The sequence below is a fragment of the Mesoplodon mirus genome (genome assembly GCF_964341445.2).
Source record: "Mesoplodon mirus genome assembly, chromosome: 8".
NCBI classification, from domain to species: domain Eukaryota; kingdom Metazoa; phylum Chordata; class Mammalia; order Artiodactyla; family Ziphiidae; genus Mesoplodon; species Mesoplodon mirus.
In genome coordinates this window covers 67,985,327-68,010,636 of record NC_138984.1, presented here as the reverse complement: position 1 = coordinate 68,010,636, position 25,310 = coordinate 67,985,327, and the positions used below count along the sequence as shown (strand labels likewise).

Sequence of the window (25,310 nt, the reverse complement as noted above, 5' to 3'; positions counted from 1 at the left end):
CTTTTCTGGTTAAATGTGGCCACTATATGGCCTTTTGTGTCTAGTTTTTTTGCACTTAGTATGATTTTTTTGAGCTTCATCCTTGTTATAGCATGTATCAGTATTTCATTCCTTTTTATTGCCAAGTAATATTACATTGTGTATAAATGTGTGTATGTGTATACATATATAATATACATATAATATATATATATTATGTACATAGTATATATATATATATATATATGAAATGCATTTTATTTATCCTTTAAGTAATTGATTGCCATTTGGGTTATTTCTATTTCTTGGCTATTACTATAACGTTATGAACATTTGCTTATAAGTCTTTGTTTGCATGCATGTTTTCATTTCTCTTGGGTATTTATCTAGGAGTGAATTTTCTTGGTCATATGGTAAATTTATGCTTAACTTTTGATAAACTGCTCAACTGTTTTCAAAGGTGGCTGTAACATTTTGCTTTCCCACCAGTGATGCATGAGAGTTCTCATTTCTCCACATTCTCCACATTTGCTGTCATCTGTCTTTTTGATTACAACCATTTTAGTCAGTATGGAGTGGTATTTCATTGTTTTAATTTGCATTTCTTTAATGACTAATGATGTTGAGCATATTTTCATGTGCATATTATGAATTCATGTATCTGCTTTGATAAAATATCTATTCAATTTTTGTCCTTTTTTCTTTTTGCAGTACGCGGGCCTCTCACTGTTGTGGCCTCTCCCGTTGATGAGCACAGGCTCCGGACGCGCAGGCTCAGCAGCCACGGCTCATGGGCCCAGCCGCTCCACGGCATGTGGGATCTTCCTGGACCGGGGCACGAACCCGTGTGCCCTACATCAGCAGGTGGACTCTCAACCACTGCGCCACCAGGGAAGCCCCAATTTTTGTCCATTTTTTAGTGGGTTATCTTATTTTTGAGTTGTAAGAGTTCTTTGTGTATTCTGAATACAAATCCCTTATCAGATGTGTGATTTGCAAATATTTTCATGGTGTTCTTTTTTTCTAATGGCTTGGATATATTAGTCAGAGTAGGCTAGGTGATATTGCTGAAAAAAAGTTCAGTGGTTTTAAACATCAAAGTTATTTCTCATTCACGTAAATTTTGTTATGGGTCCAGGCAACTCCCTCTTGCAGCTGTGTTCTAAGTGTTGGCTCACTGATGCATGTTGCCTTCATTACATGCTTCTATGTGCACCAAGGCAAAGAGAGTGTTGCAGACTCTTGCACTGGCAATGGCAATGAAATGCTTCCATCCAAATGAGACATGTCCATTCTCCTCACATTTCATTGGCTGAATGAATCATATGGCCATGCCTAACATCAAAGGGAGAAGGGCGATCCCTCCACATGGGATTGAATTGACAACAAGGAATGTTGGTGAGCAGCACTACTGTTAAGGGAACCACTGACCAAAACCACCCGCCCTGCCTAGGCCCTACTGTAACCACTTGCATGAGTTATCTTATGACAGGAGGTCCTTGTAAGGAACATGGAACTAACAAGGTACCACCAACCAGAAGAATTCGGCAAAGGTCAAAAGGAGAGAGGAGACACCAGTCCATATGTCCTACAAACCTCCCAGGATCCTTCTCGCTGGAATCCATCTTGGCTGAGCCATGCACCCGCCACCGGGAAGGACCCTGAGTCAGAGTGATTGGCCAGAGACAACCTGGAAACTAACCGCATCACCATAAAACCCGAGACTGCGAGCCACGTGGCAGAGCAGTTCTCCTGGTTCCCTTACCCTGCTGCTTTCTGCCGAGCGCCTCTTCCCAATTAAGTCTCTTGCTTTGTCAACACGTGTGTCTCCTCAGACAATTCATTTTTGAGAGTTAGACAAAAGCCCACTCTCGGGCCCTGGAATGGGTCCCCCTTCCGGCAACACTACTGTCTATTGTGTTGGGGGGGGGTGACAGGTAAGAAAAGATAAACAAATGTATCTTCATATTTTTAGAAAGGTGTGAGTGATATTTAGATGGAATAACAGGGTGATAGAATAATAACAAATTTAGACTGGGTGATCAGAAACAGTCTCCCTGAAGAGGGCTCATTTGAGCTAAGGCTCCAATGACAGCAATGAGCCAGTTAAGTGAATATCAGGGAGGAACCATCCAGGCCATGACATAGAAACAGGGCTGGGGAAAAGCCCCCTTGGTGGGGAAGTAAATTTTATTCAAAGTGCAATGGGAAAACAATGAAGTGTTCAGACAGGGATCAAACCTGATTTACATTTAAAAAATATCATCCTGGGTGTGGTATCCAGAATGAATTGAACAAGGCCGAAGGCGGAGGACGCAGTTGATCTGGGTGGTAGAGATAAAGTTGGAGATAGTGTGCAGTTTATGGAATGTACTAACGGAGCTAAGGAAAAGAGGAATTAAGGAAGACAAGTGAGTTCTGAGTTTAAGTTCCTCAGTGGGTGGTAGTGCTATTTACTGAGAAGGAAGAATGGGAGGAAGGTCCTATTAGGCTTCACATGCTTATCAGACATTCAAGTGGGCATTTAAGTGTAGGAATCTGAATATAAAATATAAATTGGGGAATTACATATAGATCTACCTTATTGTTTTAAAATCTTCATAGCCTTAGGCCTTAACAGATGTGCCATCGACCATACAATAAATAGTTCTATTTCATGGTTTAACTGGGTGGATCCCAGACTTTCTGAAAAAAAATTATTGTATTACAAGCAATGCACAATTAAAATATCTGTACAATATCTTAGTTCTACTCGTGCACTGTAACTTCAGTTCATTTCTGAAAGTGGAGTTGCTAATTCTAAGGATATATATGCATTTTTACTTTTTTTTTCACTTTACATTTTTGAGAGGGGCCAAAATCCTTAGAAATGCTTACACCTATCTATGCTTGCAGCAACATTGATGTTTCCTCACACTCTGGCTGACACTGGGTATTACCAGCACTTTTTAAGTTTTGCCACTCTAATCATGAAAAAAGGGGATCCTGTTATGATTTCAATTTGTATTTCTTAGGAGTGGAATTGAACTTCTCCATACTAGCCAGCTATTTGCTTTTCTTACTCATGCTCTCTTTGACTTTGAAGCTATGTATGTAGATTCCCTGTGTCCCTGTAGGTGCCAGACTCAGGAATCTGAGCACGGGATGGCCAGAATGGTGAGCTCTCTTTTAGCAGGGACCTTTCATCTGTGCCCTGCGCACCTGGTCACTGGTCCTGGGCAGGGGACGAGAGGAGAAACAGGCGTGGTGCGGTGAGAACACAACTAGGGAGATAAAGATGGCGTAGGAAGGACGATCCACTGCCCACAGGACAGACACAGCACCCGGAGAATACCCGCATTCGCGCCGGGGAATCCCCCCGACCTCTCTCCAGCTTGATTTCAAAAGTTGCGGAACTACCGAGGGCGTCCGGACAGCAGCCGCCCCAGGTCCGGGCTCTCAAACCGAGGCCCCGAGGCCCCGAGGCCGCAGAACCGCGGGCTGGGGTGGAGGGGCTGTCTCCAAACAAGCGGGAACAGAAAACCGAAACCAAAACCCGTCAGCCAGCTCCCGCCGCGCCACCCACGCTCCGCTAGCTCTGGGCCCGGCCGGCCGCCGAGGGCTCGTCTCTCCTCCGCCATGGCAAGTTGCTTTTGCTTTGGGTTTTGCAGGGCGGAGTGGTCCTCGTCCCGTCACCACGGTCCCCCAGGAGGACGCGGAGCCGGGCAGGACGGGCGAGGGTGCGGGGTGACCGGGGAGGCGCGGGGAGGGACCCCGAAGGCAAACCTAGCCCGGTCTTTCTGCACCTGTACGGGTGGCAGTTCCGCGCGCTTCACCGCAGGCCAGCTCCAAAGGGACGCATCGCCGCGGCCTCCTCCGGCACCTAGTGCCTGGTTGTCAGGGACACAGCTGTTTGGCCGACGAGTGGCCTCGCAGCCTGTGTTAAGGCTTAACTGTTGTCCTGCCACACTTTGGGAGCAGGAGAGGAGAGAATTGCCCAGAAATGGAGGCCACCGTTTCCTTTTGTAAGGGAAGGATTCGAGCCAAGGACACAGTTGGGAAAGCAGCCTGACGTCTTAGCGGGAATTCTTTTCTCTTGTGGCCTTAGTTCTTTCTCCAGACACAAAGGGCTCTGTTATCACCATCTTTGCTGCCTAGCAAGAACAGTTAGCAAATTTAAGATTTAGGCTTCCGTGTACTCTGTATCAAGCGCTTAAAGGCAGTGGCAGGGCCTTCAATTCCTGGTCAGAAGTGCCCAAGCATTTGTGAAGTGCAAGTGCGACTTTGTTTACCAGTGGCGGTAAAGGCAACGTGGATGAAAATAGACACCTAATTTTGAGAAAAGGAATGTAAGCGAACGCAGTGAATAAATTTAACTATCTCTCCCAAGTGTTTTACTTATAAAAATAAACTCAGTTTTTCTTTTTATCTTTTTGTTTGCTGATACTATGGTCAAAAGTCTCTTAAAATGTATCATTGATGCAGGGAAGTTGCCGTCATTTTAATACCTGCCGACCAAAATGCTGCTCATGTTTCAAAATTCTTTATCTCCATATGGTAACTCTTGAAAGGGCTATCTCCAAGACCTCTCTTTTTCTTCTTAACGGTGGATAGAAGAGATTAATAGCCATCAAGGAGAAGTTTCTTTGATTTCAAAGATAAATGTAGACATTTGAATAAAGAAATATGGTATTAGTTGATGAGGGCAGAGGTGGAGTAAGACTTTCCGAATTTAAATTGATTTAAAGATTTTCTTTGACACTGATGAAGAAAAGGAAGCTAATTCACTAGCCACTTATCCGTGGAGGTTGGTGTGGACTGTTAGAGCCAGATGTATAGTAAATCAAGACAAATCTCATGTGAAACAAAAATCCCCTTAAAGTCTCAAAAATCTTTTTTTTTTTTTTTTTCCTTTTCTAGAAAGAACTATTTTGGGATAATTACATCTTACCACTTGGGGCTAGGATGGAGGAACACATTTTTATATTTTTATTGTTTCCTGTGCAATTTATTTGTCCCTGAATATTTTAAGAAACTGTTTTCATCCATTAAAATTACCTCCCATAACAAAGAATCCATAATTATTATGAGTTTCCTTTTCAGGAGACACTACCTTTGCTTTATATGCCTCAATATGAGCCATTTTCATCCTCCATTCCTCTTTTCCTTTGCTTTTGCTGTGAACTTTTTTGCATTTTTAATTAAATTTGACCATTAGTTAAAATTCGACCTCAGCCTTCAAGGTCTCTCTTTCATGAAGCCTTCTTTGACTGCTTTAGCCAGAATTAATCTTGCTTCCTAATCCTAAGTGACCTTTATTGTGAATGGTCCTGTATCCTTTTCAGATTTTGGGGTGTTGGTCTGTTCTTCTTTTTTTTTTTTGCAGTACACGGGCCTCTCATTGTTGTGGCCTCTCCCGTTGCGGAGCACAGGCTCCGGATGCGCAGGCCCAGCGATCATGGCTCATGGGCCCAGCCGCTCCGTGGCATGTGGGATCCTCCGAGACCGGGGCACGAACCCGTATCCCCTGCATCGGCAGGCGGACTCTCAACCACTGCGCCACCAGGGAAGCCCGGTCTGTTCTTCTTGTAGAGAAGAAGACCTCCCTCTTTCTGTGCCTACCAAGCTCTGTTGAAATGATTTATGTATGTGCCTGCCTCCTTCTCATCCATAACTTAGAGGCTCTTTTTGTGTGTGTGTTGGTAATCTTAAGGCCCATCCAGGTGCCCCGCACATAATAAATGCTCAGTAAATTTTTATAGTGGAACAATTTCAGGGTGAGGGGTGTGCTTTATGTCTTCGTATGTGTCATCTTTGGTACCCAGCATATTGCCAGATATAGAACACCTGCTTCATTAATACTGTATTTGTAAATTGATTAACTAATTGACAAGATACTCTATATTCTAAGAAATGCAGGTACATTTTTGCCACCTTATTTTATAACCACCAGCTGAAAAGTCAAAGGAGATGCTGAGAGAGTGCATATCCTGGGGGCGGTCATCATTGACTTTAGGCATTTTCTATTATTGAATTTCTGCTGTGATAAATGAGGATTTCACTCAAGTAACCTCTGACTTCTCCCACCTTTCAAGCTTGAAAGTTTTAGTAATATTTTAAATTCTCCTGTGGACTATTTTTGTAACTTTCATAATATACTTAAAATTTTGATGGTATTACATGATTTTCAGTAATATAAGTATAGATGTTTCTTTTTTTCTCAACTTCTGTTAGTTTTACCTTTATTCTTACATTGACAGGGTTGAATGTTTCCATTTTATTCTGTAATCATATTTAAGTCTTTGGTATTTTGAAGATTAAACAGAATTAGTCTAAAAGATAAAAACCAATGAGAGTGTCTATATTATTATGCAAACAGTAAATACTGTTTACAGCAGGGCCTAATAATAGTGTGCTGTGATTACTTTTTCTCCTTTTTGTCCAATGTCATGTGTATTTTTCCTTTTTCCACTTACAGAAAAATGTTCCTCGCAGCTGTGTCAAATAGATTCTCTTTTTTTGGTATTCTATAATTTACTGAAAACATGCACACTTTAATTTACTTATGATCTTTAGGCTTGGGCCCTTTCAAATGCCAGAAAGTGGAGGGGGAGGGGGCTTGCTCTGGGGTGCCAGCACCCATACTAGCAGGTCGGATTCTCCCTAGTGTCCATTCAGTTTTGTTTTGCCGCTAGCTTTTCAACTAATCTTTCTGGTTTGGGTCGCTTTTTTCATTTCTGAGGTTCTGCCATGAAAGGTGTCACCTTTCCATTGCAACCCCCTTTTCTTTATTCTGGATTCCCTCTGTCTTATCCTTCAACATACTTCTGTATCTCTTCCGTCTTCAAGAAATTGTTGAAATCTCCCCTGTGCTGCTGATTGCTCCCCTTAATTGTGTTTACTCTCTTTTTTATTCTTCTACTTTCATTTTAAGATGCTCCTGGGTTAGAATGGACACTGTGTGTGTGCTTAGACTGTTTTCTTGATCGGGAAGGTTAGAAGCTGTTTGCCTATCCCCAGTGAAGCCCTACTCTGAGTATATAGAGTCCTCTGAACTGAAAACCAAAACATCTTTATGATCTATTAACCATTATTTGGACCTGTGAGACATCCTGTCCTCCCTGGGGGTAATTTAGGATAGATTATGTCTGAGCTCTGGTGTAATCAAGCTGGACTACCTATATAAGCATTGGGAGAAGTTTATAGGTCCACTGCCCTAAATGAGCTGGGGAACAAATTAAAACCTTAATACAAGAAGTTCACAGAGAGTGAGCCCAGGGAAGGATCTACTTGCGCTTGGTCCTCTGTTCCCAGGGTGGCACAGTCTACAATACAATAGCATGTGCTCTCAGTGGTTGAATTCTATTTCAGATATGTGCTGGAAGGCAGGGTTTACTTCACTGGAGCTCCAATGTTATTGCCAGGGTTTTATTTTTTTATGGTGACTTTTTCCTAATTTTACCAAAAAAAGAAAAAAAAAAGAATGTGTTTTTTATTACCTTATGTACTTTCAACTCTACAATCAAGAAAACATACAGCCAACTCCAAACTACAAAATTCTGTGGTTACCTTGACTTTTTTTTTTCTTTTTTAACATCTTTATTGGAGTATAATTGCTTTACAATGGGGTGTTAGTTTCTGCTGTATAACAAAGTGAATCAGCTATACATAAACATATATCCCCATATCTCCTCCCTCTTGCATCTCACTCCCACCCTCCCTATCCCACATCTCTAGGTGGACACAAAGCACCGAGCTGATCTCCCTGTGTTATGTGGCTGCTTCCCATTAGCTAGCTATTTTACATTTGGTAGTATATATATGTCAGTGCTACTCTCTCACTTCATCCCAGCTTACCCTTACCCCTCCCTGTGTCCTTAAGTCCATTCTCTACATCTGCATCTTTATTCCTGTCCTGCCCCAAGGTTCTTCATAACTACTTTTTTTTTTTTTTTAGTTTTCATATATATGTGTTAGCATACGGTATTTGTTTTTCTCTTTCTGACTTAACTTCACTCTTTATGACAGTCTCTAGGTCCATCCACCTCGCAACAAATAACTCAATTTCATTTCTTTTTATGGCTGAGTAATATTCCGTTGTATATATGTGCCACATCTTCATCCATTCATCTGTCGATGAACACTTAGGTTGCTTCCATATCCGGGCTATTGTAAATAGAGCTGCAATGAACATTTTGGTACATGACTCTTTTTGAATTACGGTTTTCTCAGGGTATATGCCCAGTAGTGGGATTGCTGGGTTGTATGGTAGTTCTATTTTTAGTTTTTTAAGGAACTTCCATACTGTTCCCCATAGTGGCTGTATCAATTTACATTCCCACCAACATTATAGGAGGGTTCCCTTTTCTCCACACCCTCTCCATCATTTATTGTTTCTAGATTTTTTGATGATGGCCATTCTGATAGTGTGTGGTGATACCTCATTTTGGTTTTGATTTGCATTTCTCTAATGATTAGTGATATTGAGCAGACTTTCATGTGTTTGTTGGCAATCTGTATATCTTCTTTGGAGAAATGTCTGTTTAGGTCTTCTGCCCATTTTTGGATTGGGTTGTTTGTTTTTTTTAATATTGAGCTGCATGAGCTGCTTGTAAATTTTGGAGATTAATCCTTTGTTAGTGGCTTCATTTGCAGATATTTTCTCCCATTCCGAGGGTTGTCTTTTCGTCTTGTTTATGGTTTCTTTTGCTGTGCAAAAGCCTTTAAGTTTCATTATGTCCCATTTGTTTATTTTTGTTTTTATTTCCATTTTGCTAGGAGGTGGGTCAAAAAGGATCTTGCTGTGATTTATGTCATAGAGTGTTCTGCCTATGTTTTCCTCTAAGAGTTTGATAGTGTCTGGCCTTACATTTAGGTCTTTAATCCATTTTAAGTTTATTTTGGTGTATGGTGTTAGGGAGTGTTCTGATTTCATTCTTTTCCATGTAGCTGTCCAGTTTTCCCAGCACCACTTATTGAGGAGGCTGTCTTTTCTCCACTGTATATTCATGTCTCCTTTATCAAAGATAAGGTGACCATATGAGTGTGGGTTTATCTCTGGGCTTTCTATCCTGTTCCATTGATCTATATTTCTTTTTTTTTTTTTTTTGCCAGTACCATACTGTCTTGATTACTGTAGCTTTGTAGTATAGTCTGAAGTCAGGGAGCCTGATTCCTCCAGCTCCATTTTTCTTTCTCAAGATTGCTTTGGCTATTCGGGGTCTTTTGTGTTTCCATACAAATTGTGAAATTATTTGTTCTAGTTCTTTGAAAAATGCCAGTGGTAGTTTGATAGGGTTTGCATTGAATCTGTAGATTGCTTTGGATAGTATAGTCATTTTCACAATGTTGATTCTTCCAATCCAAGAACGTGGTATATCTCTCCATCTGTTGCTATCATCTTTAATTTCTTTCATCAGTGTCTTACAGTTTTCTGCATACAGGTCTTTTGTCTCCTTAGGTAGGTTTATTCCTAGGTATTTTGTTCTGTTTTTTTCATTGGTTAGCTTGACTTTTTAAAAAATTTTGATTTAAAAAATTTATATCTCGGGACTTCCCTGGCAGTCCAGTGGTTAAGACTTCCCCTTCCCCTTCCCATGCAGGTGGTCCCTGGTCAGGGAGCTAAGATCCCACATGCCTCAGGGCCAAAACACCAAAACATAAAGCAGAAGCAATATTATAACAAATTCAACAAAGACTTTAAAAATGGTCCACGTCAAAAATAAAAAATCTTAAGAAAAATTTATATCTCAATCTTTTCCTTTGTGGTTACAATTATTTTTAGGTCTTTCTAAAATCAGACAAATGTTAACCAGTGTTTTCCATTTATTAAAAAAAGGGGTTTCCTTTTTACATTTTAACTCTCAAATTTATATAGAGTTTATGCTGGCATATGGTATGAGGCCAGGCTCTAACCTTAATATATTTTTTCAAGTATCTAATCAATTGCAAGAGCACCTTTATTGAATAAAATAGCTTTTCCTACTGGTGTGTAGCATTGCCTATATTAAGTCGAATCCTATATATTTGAAGAGTATCCTACTGTTTTTTTGCAGGCATCAGTCTTGAAGGTCAAGGAATCCGAAGCTTCTGAAAGAACAATTGTAGTTGCTGGTCTTCCAGTTGGTTCCGTTAATGATCAGTCACTGGCCGTATTAGTGAAGAGTCACTTTCAAGATATTGAGAATGCGGGTGGAGTTGTTGAAGATGTGATATATCCAACAAGAACCAAGGGAGTTGCATATGTAACATTCAAAGAAAAAAAAGGTATTTCCCAATCAAGTTTTTGTAATCTTAGAAATACTTTTGAAATGAAATTAAAAATTGAATTTCATTAAAATAATTCACGGGATTGGTAAAGTTTAAAGTGTATTTAAAAAATAATTCTATTTTTTAACATCTTTATTGGAGTGTAATTGCTTTACAATGGTGTGTTAGTTTCTGCTTTATAACAAAGTGAATCAGTTATACATATACCTATGTCCCCATATCTCTTCCCTCTTGTGTCTCCCTCCTTCGCACCATCCCTATCCCACCCCTATAGGTGGTCACAAAGCACTGAGCTGATCTCCCTGTGCTATGTGGCTGCTTCCCCCTAGCTATCTACTTTATGTTTGGTAGTGTATATATGTCCATGCCACTCTCTCACTTTGTGCCAGCTTACCCTTCCATCTCCCTGTATCCTCAAGTCCATTCTCAAGTAGTTCTGCATCTTTATTCTCATCTTGCCCCTAGGTTCTTCATGGCCATTTTTTTTTTTAAGATTCCATATATATGTGTTAGCATACGGTATTTGTTATTCTCTTTATGACTTACTTCACTCTGTATGACAGACTCTAGGTCCATCCACCTCACTACAAATAAATCAATTTCGTTTCTTTTTATGGCTGAGTAATATTCCATTGTATATACGTGCCACATCTTCTTTATCCATTCATCTGTTGATGGACACTTAGGTTGCTTCCATGTCTGGGCTATTGTAAATAGAGCTGCACTGAACATTGTGATACATGACTCTTTTTGAATTATGGTTTTCTCAGGGTATATGCCCAGTAGTGGGATTGCTGGGTTGTATGATAGTTCTATTTTTAGTTTTTTAAGGAACCTCCATACTGTTCTCCATAGTGGCTGTATCAATTTACATTCCCACCAACAGTGCAAGAGTGTTCCCTTTTTTCCACACCCTCTCCAGCATTTATTGTTTCTAGATTTCTTGATGATGGCCATTCTGACTGGTGTGAGATGATATATCATTGTAGTTTTGATTTGCATTTCTCTAATGATTAATGATGTTGAGCATTCTTTCATGTATTTGTTGGCAACCTGTATATCTTCTTTGGAGAAATGTCTATTTAGGTCTTCTGCCCATTTTTGGATTGGGTTGTTTGTTTTTCTGATATTGATCTGCATGAGCTGCTTGTAAAGTTTGGAGATTAATCCTTTGTCAGTGGCTTCATTTGCAGATATTTTCTCCCATTCTGAGGGTTGTCTTTTTGTCTTGTTTATGGTTTCCTTTGCTGTGCCAAAGCTTTTAAGTTTCATTAGGTCCCATTTGTTTATTTTGTTTTTATTTCCATTTCTCTAGGAGGTGGGTCAAAAACGGTCTTGCTGTGATTTATGTCATAGAGTGTTCTGCCTATGTATTCCTCTAAGAGTTTGATAGTGTCTGGCCTTACATTTAGGTCTTTAATCCATTTTAAGTTTATTTTTGTGTATGGTGTTAGGGAGTGTTCTGATTTCATTCTTTTCCATGTAGCTGTCCAGTTTTCCCAGCACCACTTATTGAAGAGGCTGTCTTTTCTCCACTGTATATTCATGTCTCCTTTATCAAAGATAAGGTGACCATATGAGTGTGGGTTTATCTCTGGGCTTTCTATCCTGTTCCATTGATCTATATTTCTTTTTTTTTTTTTGCCAGTACCATACTGTCTTGATTACTGTAGCTTTGTAGTACAGTCTGAATTCTGGGAGCCTGATTCCTCCAGCTCCATTTTTCTTTCTCAAGATTGCTTTGGCTATTTGGGGTCTTTTGTGTTTCCATACAAATTGTGAAATTTTTTATTCTAGTTCTTTGAAAAATGCCAGTGGTAGTTTGATAGGGTTTGCATTGAATCTGTAGATTGCTTTGGATAGTATAGTCATTTTCACAGTGTTGATTCTTCCAATCCAAGAACATGGTGTATCTCTCCATCTATTTGTATCATCTTTAAATTCTTTCATCAGTGTCATAATTTTCTGCATATAGGTCTTTTGTCTCCTTAGGTAGGTTTATTCCTAGATATTTTATTCTTTTTGTTGCAGTGGTAAATGGGAGTGTTTTCTCAATTTCACTTTCAGATTTTTTATCATTAGTGTATAGGAATGTTAGAGATTTCTGTGAATTAAGTTTGTATCCTGCTACATTACCACATTCATTGATTAGCTCTAGTAGTTTTCTTGTAGCATCTTTAGGATTTTTTATGTATAGTATTGTGTCATCTGCAAACAGTGACAGCTTTACTTCTTCTTTTCTGATTTGGATTCCTTTTATTTCTTTTTTTCTCTAATTGCTGTGGCTAAAACTTCCAAAACTCTGTTGAATAAGAGTGGTGAGGGCTTCCCTGGTGGCACAAGTGGTTGAGAGTCCGCCTGCCGATGCAGGGGACTCGGGTTCGTGCCCTGGTCCGGGAAGATCTCACATGCCGCAGAGCGGCTGGGCCCGTGAGCCATGGCCGCTGAGCCTGCGCGTCCAGAGCCTGTGCTCTGCAATGGGAGAGGCCACAACAGTGAGAGGCCCGCGTACTGCAAAAAAAAAAAAAAAAAAGAGTGGTGAGAGTGGGCAACCTTGTCTTGTTCCTGATTTTAGTGGAAATGGTTTCAGTTTTTCACCAATGAGGATGATGTTGTCTGTGGGTTTGTCATATATGGCCTTTATTATGTTGAGGAAAGTTCCCTGTATGCCTACTTTCTGGAGGGCTTTTATCATAAATTGGTGTTGAATTTTGTCGAAAGCTTTCTCTGCATCTATTGAGATGATCATATGGTTTTTCTCCTTCGATTTGTTAATATGGTGTATCACATTGTTTGATTTGCGTATATTGAAGAATCCTTGCATTCCTGGGATAAACCCCACTTGATCATGGTGTATGATCCTTTTGATGTGCTGTTGGATTCTGTTTGCTAGTGTTTTGTTGAGGATTTTTGCATCTATGTTCATCAGTGTTATGTAGTTTTCTCTCTTTGTGACATCTTTGTCTGGTTTTGGTATCAGGGTGATGGTGGCCTCGTAGAATGAGTTTGGGAATGTTCCTCCCTCTGCTATATTTTGTAAGAGTTTTAGAAGGATAGGTGTTAGCTCTTCTCTAAATGTTTGGTAGAATTCACCTTTGAAGCCATCTGGTCCTGGGCTTTTGTTTGTTGGAAGATTTTTAATCACAGTTTCAATTTCAGTGCTTGTGACTGGTCTGTTCATATTTTCTATTTCTTCTTGGTTCAGTCTCAGAAGGTTGTGCTTTTCTATGAATTTGTCCATTTCTTCTGGCTTGTCCATTTTATTGGCATATAGTTGCTTGTAGTAATGTTTCATTATCCTTTGTATTTCTGCAGTGTCAGTTGTTACTTCTCCTTTTTCATTTCTATTTCTATCGCTTTGAGTCTTCTCCCCTTTTTTCTTGATGAGTCTGGTTAACGGTTTATCAATTTTGTTTATCTTCTCAAATAACCAGCTTTTAGTTTTATTAATCTTTGCTATTGTTTCCTTCATTTCTTTTTCCTGTATTTCTGATCTGATCTTTATGCTGTCTTTCCTTCTGCTAACTCTGGGGCTTTTTGGTTCTTCTGTCTCTAACTGCTTTATGTGTAAGGTTAGGTTATGTGAGATGTTTCTTGTTTCATATGGTAGGATTGTATTGCTATAAACTTCCCTCTTAGAACTGCTTTTGCTGCATCGCATAGGTTTTGGGTTGTCGTGTCTCCATTGTCATTTGTTTCTAGGTATTTTTTGATTTCTTCAGTGATCTCTTGGTTATTAAGTAGTGTGTTGTTTAGCCTCCATGTGTTTGTATTTTTTACAGATCTTTTCCTGTAATTGTTATCTAGTCTCATAGCGTTGTGGTTGGAAAAGATACTTGATACAGTTTCAACTTTCTTAAATTTACCAAGGTTTGATTTGTGATCCAAGATATGATCTATCCTGGAGAATGTTCTATGAGCACTTGAGAAGGAAGTGTACTCTGTTGTTTTTGGATGGAATGTCCTATAAATATCAATTAAGTCCATCTTGTTTAATGTATTATTTAAAGCTTGTGTTTCCTTATTTATTTTCATTTTGGATGATCTGTCCGTTGGTTAAAGTGGGGTGTTAAAGTCCCCTACTGTGATTGTGTTCCTGTGGATTTCCCCTTTTATGGCTATTAGTATTTAACTTATGTATTGAGGTGCTCTTCTGTGGGGTGCATAAATGTTTACAATTGTCATATCTTCTTCCTCGATTGATCCCTTGATCATTATGTGTTGTCCTTCTTTGTCTCGTAATATTCTTTTTTTTAAGGTCTATTTTGTCTGATACGAGAATTGCTACTCCAGGTTTCTTTTTTTTTTTTTTTTTTTTAGGTACGTGGGCCTCTCACTGTTTTGGCCTTTCCCGTTGTGGAGCACAGGCTCAGTGGCCATGGCTCACGGGCCCAGCTTCTCCGCGGTATGTGGGATCTTCCTGGACCACGGCAGGAACCTGTGTCCCCTGCATCGGCAGGTGGACTCTGAACCACTGCACCACCAGGGAAGCCCCCAGCTTTCTTTTGATTTCCATTTTCATGGAGTATCTTTTTCCATCCCCTCACTTTCAGCCTGTATGTGTCCTTAGGTCTGAAGTGCGTCTCTTGTAGACAGCGTATATACGGGTCTTGTTTTTGTATACATTCAACCAATCTGTCTTTTGGTTGGAGCATTTAATCCATTTACGTTTAAGGTAGTTATTGATATGTATGTTCCTATTACCATTTTCTTAATTGTTTTGGGTTTGTTATTGTAGGTCTTTTCCTTCTCTTGTGTTTCCTGCCTAGAAAAGTTCCTTTAGCATTTGTTGTAAAGCTGTTTTGGTGGTGCTGAATTCTTTTAGCTTTTGCTTGACTGTAAAGGTTTTAATTTCTTTGTCAAATCTGAATGAGATCCTTGCTGGGTAGAGTAATCTTGGTTGTAGGCGTTTCTCCTTCATCACTTTAAATATGTCATGCCACTCCCTTCTGGCTTGCAGAGTTCCTGCTGAAAGGTCAGCTGTTAACCTTATGGGGATTCCCTTGTGTGTTATTTGTTGTTTTTCCCTTGCTGCTTTTAATATTTTTTCCTTGTATTTAATTTTTGATAGTTTGATTAATATGTGTCTTGGCGTGTTTCTCCTTTGGTTTATCCTGTATGGGACTCTGTGCTCCTAGACTTAAGCATTTCCTTTCCCATATTAGGGAAGTTTTCAACTATAATCTCTTCAAATATTTTCTCAGACCCTTTCTTTTTCTCTTCTTCTTTTGGGACCCCTATAATTCGAACGTTGTTGTGTTTAATGTCGTCCCAGAGGTCTCTTAGGCTGTCTTCATTTCTTTTCATTCTTTTTTCTTTATTCTGCTCTGCAGTAATTATTTCCACTCTTTTATCTTCCAGGTCACTTATCTGTTCTTCTGCCTCAGTTATTCTGCTATTGATTCCTTCTAGAGAATTTTTAATTTCATTTATTGTGTTGTTCATCTCTGTTTGTTTGCTCTTTAGTTCTTCTAGGTCCTTGTTAAACGTTTCTTGTAATTTCTCCATTGTATTTCCAAGATTTTGGATCATCTTTACTATCATTATTCTGAATTCTTTTTCAGGCACACTGCCTATTTCCTCTTCATTTGTTTTGTCTGGTGGGTTTTTGCCTTGCTCCTTCATCTGCTGTGTTTCTCTGTCTTCTCATTTTACTTATTTTACTGTGTTTGGGGTCTCCTTTTCACAGGCTGCAGGTTCGTAGTTCCCGTTGTTTTTGGTGTCTGTCCCCAGTGGCTAAGGTTGGTTCAGTGGGCTGTGTAGGCTTCCTGGTGGAGGGGACTAGTGCCTGTGTTCTGGTGGATGAGGCTGGATCTTGTCTTTCTGGTGGGCAGGTCCACGTCTGGTGGTGTGTTTTGGGGTGTCTGTGCCCTTTTTATGATTTTAGGCAGCCTTTCTGCTGATGGATGGGGTTGTGCTCCTGTCTTGCTAGTTGTTCGGCATAGGGTGTCCAGCACTGTAGCTTGCTGGTCGTTGAGTGGAGCTGGGTCTTGACGTTGAGATGGAGATCTCTGGGAGATTTTTGCCGTTTGATATTATGTGGAGCTGGGAGGTCTCTTCTGGACCAGTGTCCTGAACTTAGCTCTTCCACCTCAGAGACACAGCCCTGACGCCTGGCTGGAGCACCAAGAGCCTGTCATCCACACGGCTCAGAATAAAAGGGAGAAAAAGAGAAAGAAAGAAAGAGAGAGAGAGAGAGAGAGAGAGAGAGAGAAAGAAAGAAGATAAAATGAAGTAAAATAAAGTTATTAAAATAAATAATTATTAAGAAAAATTTTTTAAAAAGTAAAAAAAAAAACAAAACAAAACAGAAAAACGGGCAGACAGAACCCTAGGAGAAATGGTAAAAGCAAAGCTATACAGGCAATATCAGACACAGAAGCATAGACATACACACTCAGAAAAAGAGGAAAAAGTATATATATTATTGCTCCCAAAGTCCACCTCCTCAATTTGGGATGATTTGTTGTCCATTCAGGTATTCCACAGATGCAGGGTACATCAAATTGATTGTCGAGGTTTAATCCACTGCTCCTGAGGCTGCTGGGAGAGATTTCCCTCTCTCTTCTTTGTTCGCACAGCTCCTGGGGTTCAGCTTTGGATTTGGCCCCGCCTCTGCTTGTAGGTCACTGTAGGGCGTCTGTTCTTCACTCAGACAGGACGGGGTTAAAGGAGCAGCTGATTTGGGGGTCTGGCTCACTCAGGCCGGGGGTAGGGAGGGGTACGGATGCCAGGAGAGCCTGCGGCAGCAGAGGCCAGCGTGATGTTGCACCAGCCTGAGGCATGCCATGCGTTCTCCCGGGGAAGTTGTCCCTGGATCACGGGACCCTGGCAGTGGCTGGCTGCACAGTCTCCTGGGAGGGGAGGTGTGGAGAGTGACCTGTGCTTGCACACAGGCTTCTTGGTGGCGGCAGCAGCAGCCTTAGCGTCCCATGCCCGTCTCTGGGGTCCGCGCTGATAGCCGCGGCTCCCGCCCGTCTCTGGAGCTCCTTTAAGCAGCGCTCTGAATCCCCTCTCCTCGCGCACCAGGAAACAAAGAGGCAAGAAAAAGTCTCTTGTCTCTTCATTAGCTCTAGACTTTTCCCGGACTGCCTCCCGGCTAGCTGTGGCTCACTAACCCCTTCAGGCTGTGTTCACACCGCCAACCCCAGTCCTCTCCCTGGGATCTGACCTCCGAAGCCCGAGCCTCAGCTCCCAGACCCTGCCCGCCCCGGCGGGTAGGCAGACAAGCCTCTCGGGCTGGTGAGTGCTGGTCGGCACCGACCCTCTGTGTGGGAATCTCTCCTCTTTGCCCTCCGCACCCCTGTTGCTGATCTCTCCTCCGTGGCTACGAAGTTTCCCCCGTCCGCCACCTGCAGTCTCCGCCCGTGAAGGGGCTTCCTAGTGTGTGGAAACCTTTCCTCCTTCACAGCTCCCTCCCAGTGGTGCAGGTCCCGTCCCTATTCTTTTTTTTTTTTTTTTTTTTTTGCGGTACGCGGGCCTCTCACTGTTGTGGCCTGTTCCGTTGCGGAGCACAGGCTCTGGACGCGCAGGCTCAGTGGCCATGGCTCATGGGCCCAGCCGCTCCGCAGCATGTGGGATCCTCCCAGACCGGGGCACAAACCCGTGTCCCCTGCATCGGCAGGCGGACTCTCAACCACTGTGCCACCAGGGAAGCCCCCGTCCCTATTCTTTGTCTCTGTTTTTTCTTTTTTCTTTTACCCTACCCAGGTAGGGTAAGTTTCTTGCCCGTGGGGAGTTTCTTGCCTTCTGGGAGGTCTGAGGTCTTCTGCCAGCGTTCAGTAGGAGTTCTGTAGGAGCTGTTCCACCTGTAGATGTATTTCTGATGTATTTGTGGGGAGGAAGGTGATCTTCGTGTCTTACTCTTCTGTCATCTTGAAGCTCCTCCTCAATAATTCTATTCTTCAATATAAAAGTGGCACAATAGTGTGTTAAGCAAGAATAAATGTGAAAATGTCTCATGATAGAGTTGTCAATAACAGGCAGTCTTAAAGACTTTTTTTCTATATTTTAAATCTGTCTATATCTTGGGATAAAGATGTTTTATTGTAGAAAATTTGTAAAATACAGAAAAAAAACCCACAAAAGTTATCTATAATCTCACAAAAAAGATAAATACTTGGAGAATTTTGAGGTGGCTTCAGCAATTTAATTATACCATTTGCTTCTCTTTGATCAAACCAACAAATGGATATTCTCATATAGTATCTGCTTTATTACTGGGAAAGTTGGACTGAAGATATATGGCTTGGATCTGAGGTCAGAGTGAGCCACTCTGTTCCCCACCTCCAACCTGACATAAGTGAGGAAGTTGGGTCCGCAGAGCTATTCACCCCTCCAGCCTCATGGATGGGGCAGCCTTCTGTACAGCACAGTGGCTGGTAGAATAAATTGCCAAAGAAAGGTGAGTCTCCATGCCAGCCTTTTGGAGGTAAAAGTACTACATAAGAGTAGGAGCAGAAGAGACCTCGCTCTGCTTGAGGGAAGATAGGGTCCAGAGAGAGATCCAAAAGACTGTGGGTTATCAGTACCTTTATCTCTCACCATTAGTTATGTCATTCCTTCTCAATGGGGATGTTCAGGTAAGGGACGGCCGGAAGGGCTCCTTATTATTTCTCTAAGCGGAACGTAGAAGTTAATAATTTTATATTATTAAGGGAAATTATTAGTTTTGTGTATTGCATTGGTTAACTCAGAGAGAAAGAGAGGGCTCATTCATTCATTTATTCCCAAGTATTTATTGAGGGCCTATTACTTTTCAGGCACCATTCTAGGCCTTGAGGCTATACAGCAATGAATGAAATAGGCAAAATTTTTTTTTTCATGAAGCATACATCTGTGGAGAGATAATAAACAAGCCAATAAATGAATATATAATTGTTGTTTGCTTTATTTATTTGTATATTTATATATACTTTTATATTTATACATATTAATATATAATATGGTGCTATTAAAAATATAAAGAAGAATAACGGGATAGAATGTGATGGATAGTGCTACTTTAGGTAGAGTGGGTAGGAAAATACTCTGTTTATGTGACATTTGAACAGAGACTTGAATGAAGTAAGAGAATGACTCATGCAGATAAGGGGGAAGAAAATTCTAGGCACAGGGAAGGACTGGGAAACATTCTCTGAGGGGCAGCCTGCTGGGTGTTCTGAAGAGCAGTGGGGAGGTTCGTGTGACTGGAGTGGAATGAGCAAGGAGGAGAGAATAGGAGATGTGGTTAGATGGGCAGCTGGGACCAGGTTAGGTTTAGGAGCACATGGGTCAAAGAAAGGTGTCTGGATTTTATTCTAGGTGACATGGGAAGCCATTGGAGGGTTTTAAGCAGAGGACTGACAGAATGTGATGGCCTTTTTTAACGTGATCCATCTGGCAGCCATGTGGAGAATAAGAGCTACTAGTCGGTGCTTGACTAGGCTGGTAGCAGGGCAGGTGATTGAAAACTGGTGGGTGTTCAGAATTTGTAGATGGACTAAGTGTCATTTTCTGAGATGCTGAACACGGGAGGAAGAGTACTTTTGGAAGGGAGCTAGTTATTAAGAGTCGAATTTTGGTCGTTGAGACGTCTATTCAGATAATGAAGTAGAGATTTCCACAGGCAGAAGGGAGAAAGGTCGATGTTGAAGAGAGGATTTTCGAGGTGATACATAGAGAGATGATGTCTAAAGCTGTGGAAATGGTTGACATCACCCGGGGGTGGGTGTAAGGTTAGCAAAGAGGTGTGAGGCCTGAGGCGGTGGGGCAGGGGGGTGGGAGGGGGCATGCCAAAGCCTAGAGAATGGGGAGAGAAGGATAATTAGCGAAGGAGACTGAGCAGGTCAGCCAGTGAATTAGAGGAAAACAAACCAGGACAGTGTGATATCCTGGATTCAGAAAGGTGAAGTCTCCTCATGACCATAATTAACAGAGTGGTGGGGGATTTACTTTTAGGTGTTTGTTATGTATTATATATAACATACAAAACATGCAAGTGTTTTATGTATGTATGTATACATATATATGTATAAATTTTAATGTGTTAAAGTAGAAGGAAAAACTATGTAAATGCTGAATTTAGAGGAAACAGAAAAAATCTTAGGTATTTAAAAAGAATTGAACATCTCTATTATTATTAATTAAAATAATTATTAGTGTATTGTGCCATAAACACTTCTGGTGGCCCTTTTTCCACTTAGTTGCAGAGAATGTCATCAGAAAAAAGAAACACTATCTAGCAGAGATAGTCAGACCCGCTCAACTCACCGTCTCCCATTTTAGTGAAAAGGTAAGTGTAATGCTGATTATCTGGATCCCATTTCTTCTGCAGAGTATCTCCTCTACATAGGAGGCACAAAGCACCCTCATCCCATGACTTCTAGAAAAGAAAGTGCAAACTCCTGTTAACCTGAGTCGGTGTTAAAGGTCAAAACTGTGTCTTGAAATTTTTTGGTTATTGCCTGGTCATTTTTATGTTTCTCTATGACTCTCTTAATGCTTTTAAAGTGACAGTGAGCTTTTCTGCTGTCATGGATGATGTCAGGCATCTACCTAAAGACTTCTTTTGTGGGGGAAAAAACAATTAGGATGAACATTAAAAAGGAGCTTTGAAGACACAGTAAAGGTGGAAGTAAGAGGAAAAAGTAAAATTCAAAGCATTGGTTTAAAACTTTATTCTGTAAGAAACCTATGGTTCTGTGCAGCCATCTGAGGAACTTCTAACTTGGAGGGCTCTCTACGGGGCCCCTATCCACAGAGCAGAACCAGAACAGTGTATTTCTCTGGGTTCTGCTTCAGACTTTGTTTCAAAAAAACATTCTGCCTCTGAAAAAATATTTGACCACCTCTATTTAAGGTAATCCAGTGAGAAATGTGAACCCCAAATCGAACACTGTGGCCTTGATAGGGTTGTGGCATCCGTCTGATGGGCAGCTATGGCGCAAGAAGCCAGCTGTGCTAGGCAGTTGTGCTAGGCAGTTGAGGCCTGGTTTAGGGGCTACTGCAGGGGAAACCAAGAAAGTGACAGAAAAAGAATGTGTTTATGTAGTCTGCTCCACTAGGTGGTGCTGTTTTAATTTCTCTGTTTAATTTTAGGTCTTCAGCTCTGTAAATGCTGTCCTTGATCTTTCTGTTTTTCGGAGTCAATTTGGTCTGAGAAGTCTGGTAATGGACCTGAAAAGGGAAATCCCATCTTTATGCTTCAGTCCTTTGGAAGCCAGTGGAAGAATCTCCGTTCAAGGATCATTTCTGGCTATCAAGAAGCTCAAAGAATCTTTGCTATTAAAAGCAAGTTCTCTTTTAGAAAAAAACAGGAGTAGACAGAGCCCCAGAGGAAGTACATGGAAAAGTAGTCACTCTTTAAAGCCACCCAGGTCCTCAACACCTGAGACTATGAGAAGAGGAGAAAGGCTTGTTCTCGACACAGATATTTTCCTTTACCTGAAAAAGATGAGTGGATTTTATGAAAGCACACTGAAAAAATTTCATGCTCTATGTCAAGAGACAGTGGATGGTGAAATTACCACACTTTGTATAAGGAATGCTCAAAGTGGTTCTCAGCCAAACAATGAAAAACAGGTAAAAGAGCTCATTGAGAAATATTCACATGCTCTTCACTTCGAGCTTAGAAAGGAGACATTTATTTTGGAAGGAAAGGAAAATAGAGAGAAAAGAAATATTAAGCTGGCATGTGAGCAACTAAGTTCAAGGTACCTTCAGGTTCTGGTTAATTTTTATTATACGCACATTGACATTATAGGATCTTCTTCTGACACGTACTTGTTTAAAAAAGAGGTCATGAAATTAATAAGGCAGAAAGTTAGGTAATAAAATCCTCAGCAATAGTAACAAGAATGGCTGCTGCCTTCCCTTACTGAGCAGTGGTGATGTCATGAGTGATCCCAGCTTTACAGACATTATCTCATTTAATTCTTTTTTTTTTTGGCTGCACCGCACAGCTTGCGGGATCTTAGTTTCCCAACCAGGGATCAAACCTGGGCCCCCTGCCGTGGAAGCGTGGAGTCCTAACCACTGGATGCCAGGGAATTCCCTATCTCATTTAATTCTTGTGACCATCTTTCATCACAGGCATTTCCATCCTCATGTTATAGGGGAAGAAACTAGGATTTGAATAGGTGAAAACACTTGTCTGAAGTTATCTACCTGCCCATCAGCAGGAGTTAAACCCAAAGATAATATCTAAGGTATAAAACTTCGAAAATTATAAAACTAAATTTAAAGAAACTTCACTTTCTCTGCAACCCCAAATTCTTAGAAAAAAGAGGTAGCCTTCATTCTAACATATAAGAAGTTTGGATGATTATTATGCCATTGGCAATTTCTTAACATTTACAAAATTTGCGTTTACTCCAAATAGAATTAGACTCCTAGCAAAACTCACTTGAGAAGCTACTTACATGGTATTTCTGATGCAGGTAGTCATTACTTGACCAAATCCCATATTAGTATAAGGCTATTGGACATACAGAACATTTTTACTGCTGCTTACTTAGGCTAAGTGCTTACATAAAATGTTGGTTCTCCTGTTGGAATTATGAAGGGAGTATAGTGTCTATTTTATAATTGTATTATAAAATTAATAGCATTTCAGGAATAAGATCATGGATGATAAGAATAATAGCAAACACTTACTTGCTAGGCATAATTTTAAGTGCATTACATATCTTTACTCATTTGGTCCTGACAGCAGCCCTGTGAGGTAGGTGCTGTCTTTATCCCCCTTTCACGCATGAGGAAACTGGTGCCTAGTGATGTAATGTAACTTGCCCATGGCTCTGATTACCGAACGGTGCTTCTCCCTTTTGTAGTCTCTCACAATTCTACTTAAACAATTGAGAAATGTTTCCTTAAAGATGACAGAGGATTTGAAAATTCTTTACTGAGGGGCAGCCAGAGCTTGTAAGTCATTTGGTTGTCTGTGACTGACCTGCATTTAACTTAGCATTAAGCCAATTTTAAGTACTGGGGACACTGCAGAGACCCTCCCAGGATAATAAAACAATACATCTTGCTCATCTCAAAGTAAACAAACATGGTTATGATGATTTGAACTTTATATCAGTAGAAAAGCATAAGAAAAATCTATATGCTTTCATTTTTCTTAGCTACCTAAATCCCAAATATGTAAATGATTTCTATTTCTTTAAATATATTATTTCATTTCTGTATGACTAAACTTTTTGCATGGGAAAATTCTCTTTATATGAAGTGTCCAATAAGGTATCTTTAAAAAGGTGTTTGACTTTCATTTTGCTTCTAGGGGTTTGTCTCAGTCTGGGTCCAGTCGGGAGAGAGAAGGCACACAGTAATTTGAACAGGGAAAGTTTAATATAAAGAATTGTTAACTATGACGGGATTGGAATAATGAGGGATTGGTTCGTAAGAAACAGAGAAAACTCTACCCGATATAGGAGTAACAGATATAAGGAGTAGTTGAGACAGAGCACCCAGGGAAAACCTCCTCCGCCCACCCTACAGCCCCGAACTTAGATTCAGACTTTGCCGTAGGGTTTGTGCCAGGGAATCTTGCTGGAAATCCATCCTCTAGGGTACTGGAGGAATCTGTTTAGAAGGTGTCTCTCCAGCGACCCTCCATTACAACATGCCTGAGGGGATTTCTGGGGGGAGCTGCTGTTGGCCGGGTGCTGCTGGCCATTTGGTACTATGGGCACTCAGTGCTGGGGAGGCCTTGGGTGTGGGCGTTGGACACTGGAGCAGCTGCCCATGCTGCACGAGCCTAATGCTGGAGAAGCTGCGTGCGCTGAAGAAGCTGTGTATGGGGGAACCTTCCTCTGCTGGGGACCTGGATTCTGAGGAGCCTGCCAATTGAACACACTGAAGGAGGAACAAGGCTCTTTCCTCCTGCAGTGCCTCTACAGTGCCCTCTACTGAGAAAGCTTAATATCTTGCCAGCTACAAAGGAAGGATAAAGGGCCCAAATTTGTTTTTACTGAGTAAGCACATAGGATAAATTTAAAGCTGAGTCAATAAATTGATAACTGGCAGTTATATTTGATACCTACCAAGGCTTTCATTATTACCACAAATTTAATACCAATAGAATAGTCTTTCAGGGACTTCCTTGGTGGCGCAGTGGTTAAGAATCCACCTGCCAATGCCAGGGACACGGGTTCGAGCCCTGGTCCGGGAAGATCCCACATGCTGCGGAGCAACTAAGCCCGTGTGCCACAACTACTGAGCCTGAGCTCTAGAGCCTGCGAGCCACAGCTACTGAGCCCGTGTGCCACAGCTATTGAAGCCCATGCGCCTAGAGCCCGTGCTCTGCAACAAGAGAAGCCACCACAATGAGAAGCCCTCACACTGCAACAAAGAGTAGCCCCTGCTCACCTCAACTAGAGAAAGCCTGTGCAAAGCAACGAAGACCCAACGCAGCCAAAAATAAATAAATAAATGAAAAAAAAATCCTATTAAAAAAAAGTCTTTCAACAAAGAGCTGGATCAGAATAGTGAGTCTCATTCCTTGACTGGATAGACACTGAATGCTAATTGGTTTATGGGTATGAATATAGCATCTTCTGCTTGAGAAGATTATGTATTTCAGGTGTTTTACATATTTCTGTCCATTTTAGAGTTCATTTAACAGCACTGTCCTTATAGTATGCTAGTCGTGTAACCAATTTCTATCAATAAAAACTGACATTTTAATTTTCAAAATGGTAGTAATTTTTATTAAAATTTACTTTTGAAGGTTACTGATGCTTAGGAAGATGATGTGAATTCTATCCTGTTCTAGCCTAAACCCTGTGTGTGTCTGTCATTGGGAGAAAAACTTATCATTTGACTAGATAATAAGTTGGTACTTTTCAAAGAGGTTGCAGATGGTTAAGAACGCCATTCTCAAGTTAGAAGATGTGGGAGTTTCAGCTTATGATGAAAAAGAAGAGTGGGAGAAAGTGTGGGAGAAAGGAGAGGCATTTTGAGTATGAAACTCATTCAGGGATTTTTGTTGAGCTCATCCCCTGGGTTCTGGAGACAACAGTGGGATGTAAGACAGAAATGTTCAGTGACTCCTTAGAAGTTACTGCCTAGTCTGGCAGAGAAGGCAGGCAAACAAGCCA

General features: G+C 41.0%; 2 protein-coding genes across 4 annotated transcripts in view; both read left to right on the top strand.

Annotated features, from left to right (window-relative positions):
• The window catches only part of NMI (N-myc and STAT interactor), a 68,765-nt gene extending 67,808 nt beyond the window's left edge, over positions 1–957 (top strand). For 2 of the 3 annotated variants that reach the window (XM_082630292.1, XM_082630293.1), the window contains one exon: positions 691–957. In XM_082630292.1, the coding sequence (XP_082486418.1) occupies positions 691–918 (228 nt within the window). In that variant the 3' untranslated portion in view covers positions 919–957. The remainder of the gene's footprint in view (positions 1–690) is intronic. The other variant, XM_082630294.1, reaches the window with a different exon arrangement.
• Positions 958–3,508: 2,551 nt separating this feature from the next.
• Positions 3,509–24,895, top strand: RBM43 (RNA binding motif protein 43). The gene is made up of 4 exons (XM_082631532.1): positions 3,509–3,600; positions 10,014–10,224; positions 20,412–20,500; positions 21,307–24,895. Exons 1-4 carry the CDS (start codon positions 3,598–3,600, stop codon positions 22,036–22,038), a joined length of 1,035 nt encoding a protein of 344 aa, XP_082487658.1. The 5' UTR covers positions 3,509–3,597; the 3' UTR covers positions 22,039–24,895.
• Positions 24,896–25,310: the final 415 nt, after the last annotated feature.

Coding starts and splice junctions, on each gene's coding strand:
- RBM43 (XM_082631532.1), top strand. Junction 10,225..20,411: donor AACATTCAAAGAAAAAAAAG/GTATTTCCCAAT, acceptor TTTTCCACTTAG/TTGCAGAGAATGTCATCAGA. Junction 20,501..21,306: donor TCTCCCATTTTAGTGAAAAG/GTAAGTGTAATG, acceptor GTTTAATTTTAG/GTCTTCAGCTCTGTAAATGC.